The 9,044-nt window shown below is 44.1% G+C and overlaps 1 protein-coding gene across 1 annotated transcript; it reads left to right on the forward strand.

The window, feature by feature from the left end:
- Nucleotides 1–266: 266 nt before the first annotated feature.
- LOC134079930 (V-set and immunoglobulin domain-containing protein 10-like 2) lies at nt 267–8,478 on the forward strand. The gene is made up of 13 exons (XM_062536082.1): nt 267–468; nt 1,459–1,515; nt 1,716–2,069; nt 2,373–2,648; nt 3,033–3,308; nt 4,346–4,603; nt 4,764–5,024; nt 5,204–5,494; nt 5,798–6,109; nt 6,833–6,955; nt 7,105–7,129; nt 7,250–7,362; nt 7,743–8,478. The coding sequence occupies exons 1-13, from the start codon at nt 402–404 to the stop codon at nt 7,847–7,849; spliced, it is 2,520 nt and encodes an 839-aa protein (XP_062392066.1). The 5' UTR covers nt 267–401; the 3' UTR covers nt 7,850–8,478.
- Nucleotides 8,479–9,044: the final 566 nt, after the last annotated feature.

A 9,044-nucleotide genomic window follows, 5' to 3' on the forward strand; every position in this document is an offset into this window, starting at 1 on the left:
GGCAAATCTTTGACCCTGTTTTGTTGTGGCGATCAGTATGCATTTCCTGCTGCTCCTGTGATGGAATGTTAGAATACCCATCCACCCATCGTGCTCAATAATAGATGGCATGAGAGGTATCGTCACGTCATCCAAAACCGAGTATCTCTAGCGCCACACATTCCTACAAGTGAGGGGAGGGTGTGCATGAATTATTCAGGCCAAATCAGTTGCGAGAAATGCCACAAGTCCCACAGCCTAGTCCACTCAGCTTCACCAAAGCCGTAGGCAGTGTTCTTCTAAACCGGTCAAGGGCCTTCATCTTCAGAGATCCTGTATATTCTCTCCATCATCCTGACTTGCTCTCAGCGCTGCATATTTTCTCTTGGGCTCTGTATTGGACACATGAGCGTCATGGGACCATGCTGCGAAGACTTATAGGGCAAACTGATTTCTGCCTTATTTTGACTCTTCTTCCACTCTTGCAAGGTAAAGTTTTTCATTTCACATCCAGTTAGACTGTATTAAGCTACATCTACTGTGTTAATTCACATGGGGTAGCATTGATGATGACCCGTTTTCATGACTCTTAACTGCAGCTGAAGGGAGAATTTAGGAGACTCTCCAGCTAAATGCAGTCAAATGTGGCTCTATAAGAGTTTATTGCTGTAAGATGCCCTACTGTTTCCTGTTAAAGCTTTCTTTCAATGTACTCAATATAACAGAGTACTGTTCATGTTAACGCATGGGGACCCTTTTAAAGCCTTTTCTGTATTGAAATTTGATGTTAGATATTTTTCATATTCTTTTGATATTATAAACGTCTGGTACAGGCATCCAGTATTTGTTATGAGCAGTCCATCATCCTTGCTTGCGTAAAAGCTCCGACTGACCTCTGTAAGATTCCAAGAAGAACTCTATCCGTGGTGATTACCTTTAATGTGCTACCGTAATTCAAGCCCCAGTGGACACAGTGATACCCTGATCCTCATGGACGCTCGAGCGCTGCAGCCTATGTGAGGTATAGCAGGCAGGGAGGCTACATGCATCCATAGTTCTATCATCAGCAAATGCACTAATTTTTCAAGAATGACGAATGATGCTGCAGAGACCGGTTTATGCCAGATTCCCAAATGTTTCCAGACATACCGTATCCACCTTCGACAACAGAGCATATTTCAGGGCCAAGGGCGAATGCTTAATCATTCTCCCCCCCCCCCCCCCCCCCTGTTAAATAACTCTTTGACCTCATGCAAACTGCAGCTGGAAGAGAAGTTTACCTGTTTCTCTGCTTACATAGGAGGCCTCCTACAGTGACTGGGAAGTTTTTATTTTAGTGTAAATGCATTAGGAATTGCAACTGTATATTGATGTCCACGGGCTATTGCCTGTCAACATGAAATATACTTTGTGCCAAATCTTTAAGAAATTGAGGTTAAACTACACAGAGGGCATTTGACTATTTTACTCTCCTCTCAGGCTCAAAGGTTCTGGACCCTGGGGAAGACACAGTGTACAAGGAAGCCAAGAATAATGGTAAGAGTAAGTACATGACCGCATATTTGTGTCACACAAATATAAATACATACACGACAAATATAAACACAAACCCCTAATGTGTTTGTGCTTGGTATAAACACAAGCATGTTATTTGTGTGACACAAACAGATATTTGTGTGAGAGAAAAACTACTATGTACAGTATGCAGGTCTTCCAACGTGCTCTCCGTTCGTCAGGTTTGGAGATCCTGGACCCAGGGGAGGTGGTGTACAGGGAGACCAGGACCAACGGCGTGGTGGAAAAGGGAGTAATCCTCGAGTGTGGCTCCGTGCTCCCAGATGTCTACATCTGGGGCTTCACCAAGCCAGGGACCGCAACCATCCGTGCAGTGGCCTACAACTTTGGCAAAGGCCCCAAGCTGCAGAAACTAGCCAAAACGCTGGGAGAACTGAGTATCATTCAGAGGAGTGCCTCCATATCCATTGCCAAGCTGCCCCTTGCGGCACAAGGACTTTACACTTGTCAGGCTCTGTACGACACTGCCCAAGGAGCCAAACTCTACTATTATTACATTCACCTGCGGGTATTAGGTCAGTGACAGGAGCATTTCTCGCTTGTTTTACATGAACTGACTGTGGTATGCTACTGTATGTGAGGTTGCACAGTTTGGTCTCTCCTTTTTGAGTGTATTTTATTATTTCATACAGACAGACAAAATCATAGCGACCCTTGTGACCTCTAGGTAGAGCCTAGAGTAACTGATGAAGACCTAAGGGTTGAAACAGTGTCTGTCTGAGCCAAGCATGAAATAATAATAATAAAAACAAATCCATCCTGTTTCTCCCTCTTTGGAGTGTGTCGTGACCTCTTCCCTCTGTGCCCTGATGTTGCAGTGCCAGTGACAAGGCCATACATTGTCCTGAGTGACTCCTCTCCGTCAGAAGGCAGATCCATGTGGATGCGCTGCGGCCTGGAGAATGGCACCGGACCCGTTAACTACATCTGGGAGCACACCACGCTCTACAACACCACCCGTATCATGGCACAGGGCAACAACAGCCTGGTCAACGTCACCTTGGTTAGCCGCAACCACACTGGGTGGTACAGGTGTCTGGCACGCAATGAGGTGAACCAGGCCCAGAGTGAGCGCACCTGGCTTGATATTATCTGTAAGTGGCAGCTACGATGTTCTCTTCGTCTCCCGTTCCAATGCAGTCATGTCCCGTTAGTTAGCTATATTGTATCAGGACAGTGTTTTATTATGGCAATAATAATAATAATAATAATAATAATAATAATAAAGACATGTATTAACTGCATCAGTGCATTGACCACCTGCCCAATAGCCCAATTAATCAGAATCAAATTGTGCTTTAATCATAAAGATGAATGAAATAATATCATTCCCATGCCCCCATGTATTAACCCCATAGCTGTATAGACTTCAGTTGATAGTTGGGAAATGACGGTATGGTTTTACTTGTCCTAACTGTTTAGACTTGTTTTTTATAATGGGCATAGACTTACATGGTTCAATGGTGTTTCCTGTGCAGTCGGCCCCGATGTGCCCAGCATCGATGTCACCCCGTACTCCGTCACGGAACGAGGCTACTCGGCTCTAGAGAGGGAGACGGTCTCCCTCCTGTGTCAAGCCTCCTCCAACCCTCCCAGCCAGTACATCTGGTTCTACAACAACTCCCAGGTCTACATGGGCCCCACCTTCACCATCACCAGGATCCTGCGGATGCACACGGGTCACTACGCTTGCCTGGCCCAGAACTCTTACCTCAACACGCGCTCCAAGAAGACCATCACCCTCACGGTCTACTGTAAGTCACCCTTCCAATACTCTGTCTACCTTTCTGTTACTTGCTTTTGTTTCTGTTGTTCATTCTTCATTTTCTGTGTTCTGCCTTTCTTTTCCTGGATGGGTATCTATGTTGTCTCTATCAGGGCTTCTTTCTCTCAAAGACGTTGTTCTGGCTTTAGCTCTTTCTGTCGTAATCCTACATAACACACACATACACACACACACACACACACACACACACACACACACACGGACACACACTCAAACAGAAATCACACACAAGCAGTCAGACATCTGGCCAAACTGGGGAAGTGCAGGAAAAGCTCATTCATTCTCCCGTCCCTCCCCAATGGATCATCTGGAGGATGTGACCGAAACTTAACAGCAGAGACTTTAAGGTATAAAGCCAGTGTGCCTGTGACACTGCAAGGCCAAGAGGTTCTCTCTTGTCCTAACTCTTCTCTTGTCTGATGGGTGGATTAGAAGAGTACTGTATGGGAAACAATGACTTTTTCTTTTCAGAGAAACAATGTTTTGTCCTTAAATTGGTCCAGTAAGTAGACAAATAGCCTGCTATTAAAATGAGGTTACAGCATACAATGGAAATATTTGCTTTGCCCCTACATTGGCTTCTCTACACATAACACAATGCTGGGCTGCATGGGGAATTGGGAAATTGTTTTTTTATATACTGTTTTGATACGTCATAATAGAAAACAGCTGTCTTGTCAGTGTATCTCCACTGAATCGATGGGTGATCGCTTCGCCAGTAGTGTTTAGTAAAGCGATGAACATTCCACCGTTGAGTTTGACTGTGGCATTGCCGGCCCTGTGTGGTGGGCTTAATCCAGTTTTAGAATGCTTAATACTAAACTAAATCCCTCTCTGAATCCGTTCTGGCTTGCCAGTTACCAGTGTTCAACTGTTTCTATGGTAACTAGCATAACCTCTCACCAAACCATCTTCTCAGAGGGATACAGTAGCTTCACTCTGTAGTCTTCAATAAATGGCAAACATTTAACCAAGCAGTATTAGACAATGATTTTATTCCTACAGATCCCCCAGATGGGTCTCCATCATGTACAGTTCGTCCTACCAACAACTACACAGATCTGACCCTCTGGTGCTCATGGGAAGGGGGGTACCCTCACGCCTCTCTACACTGGAGCCCGGTCCTGCCAGGGGCAAATGGGCAGGGCTACGCTAACGCCACTCTCACCCAGAGAGGCCCGGGCACGGCCAACAACTCTGTGTTTGAGTGTCATGGCTCCCATGTTGCCCTGAATGAATCAACAAGCTGCAGCACCAGGACATGTGAGTGATTAAATTGATGGCTGATGCAATGTGTCACATTCTACTTAATAAATGTTGTTACCATTTTCCTTTACCTCGGTGAGTTACCATATAGTACTTACAAACAACTCCCTGATCTAATCTTGTACTGTGTTATATCTGACATTCATTGCTTGGTTAGGGCATCCTGCAGGAGAACCACAGTGTTACGCCTACGCCACCCGCAACAACGAGTACCTGATGTTCTCATGCTCTTGGGAAGGAGGTTTTCCCAGAGCGTTGCTATGGTGGGCCTCCAGCACCGGAGCGATCCATGGAAAATCGGAGGAGAACTCCAACATTCTGATCCTGCGCTCCAGCGCCACCTACAGCGGCAAGTCGTTTGTGTGTCACGCGCAGCATCCGCTGTTCTCCGAGAGGAAGCAGTGTGTCCTGAAGCTAGGTGAGGCCTGCAGCACAGGCGACCCAGGGGCAATCATTAGAGAGAGAAAAATAACTCTGTTTGATCACACAACCCCAAGGTTGTTTTCCAAGATCTGAAAGAAAGAGCATATTCCAGTTTACCATTTCTGTGACAATTTTCATGATTTCACGTGCACTCACTGTTCTCTTCTTTTCCAGAGGCTCCAGTACTGGTAACCCAGCGCAGCATGGTCTCTGTGTATGAGGGGAGTGACGTGCAGCTCACCTGCATACTGAAGGCAAACTATCCAGCCACCGAGATCACCTGGTACAACAACCTGAAGCAGCACGTCGTAGAAACCCCCTCCAAGTACGTCCTGCAGCGTGCAGCGGCCTGGTCCAACCTCACGGTGAGGGAGACCGATGGCCTGAGAGACAGTGGACAGTACTGGTGCTCAGCTACCAACGCAGTGGGGGGGGCAGAGATTCCCATTCACCTGCTGGTCAAGAGTAAGCAGGCCCTAAAATGTTTATTATTATTATTATTATTATTATTTGTCTCAGTAAAAGTATGGTATTTGTTGTAGTATAAGTATAATGTCTAAACAAAGGTCTAACAACCAAAGGTCTAAACAAAGGTCTAAAAACCTGAACAATTACAGTAGGTCACTTTGACAGAGAGCAGACACTGAAGAGTAAGAACGCTGCTGTTGATTCTTACACTGGAACACTGACTATACAGTAAATTATTTAATCCAAGCTATCAGGATACCTCAAATACTGCTTGTTTTCCCTTTTCTTTGATTGAATCAGGATACCCAATGCCACCCAACGTCACCATCAACAAGATTGTCTATAGCACCCATCAGCAGACGGAGGTTGACATAGACTGGCTGATAAGGACAGGAGGAGACATCACTGGCTTCATCATCGAGCGCCGTCGGGTCCCAACGACCGAGGGAAAGAGAGACGCCGATCCCCCCTGGCAAAAAGTGGCAGTTAACCTAGATCCCAGCATCCGCACCTATAAGATGGGAGGCTTCGATCCGGCTGGCCTTTATGCAGTCCGAATCATGGCTGTCAATCATCGCACTGTTGGACATCCATCAGAGGCAAAGAGCCCAGGTGAGTTTCAGAAGATGACTGATGACCTGCACTGAGAAATAACTGCATGCCTGCGTTGAAACTAGTCATTATGTGGTCAAATTAATCATATAGAAAATAAGTTGAGAGGGCTGGATATCAAATTGTGACGACAGACAGTAAATAAATCACTTTGGAACATAACTATTCTTCTATAACATGAATATAAGGATGATGAGACCTTATGATATCTGAAAATAAAGCTGTAATGTCTCTTTTTGTGTTTTTCTCCACTCAGGTGAACAGCATAACATTTCAATAAGCAGCACACACCCTGTCACTCCCTCTCCACACACACTCCGCTCTCTCCACAACTCACCTCTCATCTTTTCTGTCTGTTGCCTGATATGACATTGGCCTTTCAACTATTCCTATCAACCTTTCAAGTTTAATCTCTTTGTCCATAAACCATGCAAGAACATTGGTATAGATAGTATTTGTTGTTAACAACTTGCTACTTACTTACTACAAATGGCTATGTCAGTGTAAGACTAGACTGCCCACTACCTAATCTTGAGTGTATTTTGGTGAGCTAGTTTAAAGATGCTGCATTGAATGATGCAATCAGCAGAGCATGGGCTTGAAGAGCAGCAGCGTTAGCGGTATCATCTCCAGCAGTCAGTTTAGGGATTACGGGGGATCCCCCTCAGGACCTCTGGCTTTTGATGTTCTGTGTTTAGCTGATGAACCTGTTATGTCTTCCAGCTATGCCACCTTTCAATGCGTACCCTGCTGTGATTGGTGCAGCCATCGGAGGCATGATTATAGCTGCGCTGATAACAGTTCTACTCTTCATGTACATTGTGAGGAATCGTAACAACAACCCACGTAAGTGTGAAATGATGGTGCAAGTAGCATAATGCAATTTCCACGAATATCCATGCAATTTCTGTAACTGCTACATTATGTGACAGCATAGATAAATTAAACGGTTTAGGTGTAACTTTGACCACATCTATTATGATTTCCTCCAATAGGCCTACATGACATGATATTTGGCATGTAAGTATGTGTTTCAAAATACTGGTCATTTTACTGTACCATCTAGTTGAATGGAGTGTACTGTGCATCTGAGAGGTTTCCATGTGATGTAGAAATGTAATGTGCATTGTCCTTTCACAGTCGAAACAGTCAGTCAAGGGAAAATATCAACTATCCCGAGGATGAGTCTGTTGGTGGAGCAGAGGGGGATGTGAGCAGAGAAGAACATGGCAGAGAAGAACATGGCAGTCCAGGTAAAAAACAAAAGACGCCCTGGGGATCCGGGGCAGTGTATTAAATATGCACTTTGGGGCTCCCACCATCGACTACAAGGCAGTGCTGCCTGGAAGGCACTAGGGGTCAAGGTTAGGCAAGGCAGCACTGCCTTGAAGTCGACAGTGGGGGCCTAAAACACCATCAAGCACATCAAATGGCACAAAATAAGAATACTGAAAATAAACCAATGAACATGCAATGTCTGATGTGTATATATTTACTCAGTAATAGTGCCTCTGTTTGAGAAATTAGACATTGGATTCTTTATATTTCCTCGACACCATGACATACAGTATGTGCTCCATACTATGACTGGTACAAGTTCTAAGTAATAGTTGGAGGACATGTTCTTTGCCAGGACCAGCCATGACGAGCCCAAGAGCCACTGTCTCCCCACCAGACCTGCCACCGCGAGACGACAACGAGCCTGTCGCTGTAACAATTACTGTCATGGCGACCAGTTAACAACATGATCAACGCTGGAGTAGGAAATAAAACCAGCTAGCCAATTTCAGAAAGTGTTACTGCAAGGAGTATTAATCCTTCTTTATTGGACTGAGAACTTACAACACTGTCATATTCAGTACATACAAAGATTTGATCACCTATTCTATATTGACCATTAAATATTGTCATCAACCATATACTAGATCTCCATATCAGTTTGTGTTGTAAAGTCTATTTTGTGTTTTAGACGTTGTGACTTCATGTATGAATGTATTGAATTTATTTCTGTATAAAACTTTTGTAGTTCTTATAATTTTCTTAACTACAGATTTGATCCTCCAGAGTTACTGATTTCAGAACTCTTTTGTTATTACTTATAACGTATAATTCACTACTGCATCATGTACTATTCAGTTTGATGTAAAGTCTGACATTTTTTACACATTGTTTGTATTATGACAGCTCTAAGAATTTGTTACTGAAGAAACTGTGGTTATAGCCTCAACTGTATGTAGCCTATTAGTGAGTTTGATGAAGATGGTGACCTTGAGTGTGTAAGACAAAGCAAGTTGGTGTGTTACAATGTTGTATTGTTGTTATTCCACTGATTTGATATACTAAGGTGAACAACATGTATATACTGTGCATAAATCTTATGTGGTGGCAACCTTTTTCCTGGGTTAGTATACTCTATGAATAAATGGCATTAGTTAAAATCTCTCAAGGCTACTGTTGCCATTTTAGATGTCAGGCGTGGGATCACAACATCATAACCTCAATTCTAGTAAGATCAGGGGGAAACAGAGAGGACTGGGCTTGGCCTCGGATCTCGCACAGATTGGCTCATCCATTTCTGAATGGGCAAACTTTGTCAGAGATATCAGAGCAAGGTCATGCAAGGTCAAGTTCAGAAATACAGTGGTGAAAAGCGTCCTGCATCACATGTTATTGGACGGGAATGACAAGACTCTTACCTTGGGTGCCAACGATACCACCTTAATTAAAGGAGTTTTGTAGATTATATGTGTAAAATGTATTAAATTGTCAATGTTTGTTGTGGATGAACGTGTCAGCAACGTAACAGTACATCATTAATCACACTGGCTGTCTAGAGAATGCATCATTCTATAGTTCCTCCTCTATGCCTCTGTTCTCTATGGACGATAAATTCTCTTTGACTAAAAGAGCAGTTGCAAATTGTCAAGTGTCAGAC

Source organism: Sardina pilchardus, chromosome 5, assembly GCF_963854185.1.
Source record: "Sardina pilchardus chromosome 5, fSarPil1.1, whole genome shotgun sequence".
Taxonomy (NCBI): Eukaryota; Metazoa; Chordata; class Actinopteri; order Clupeiformes; family Clupeidae; genus Sardina; species Sardina pilchardus.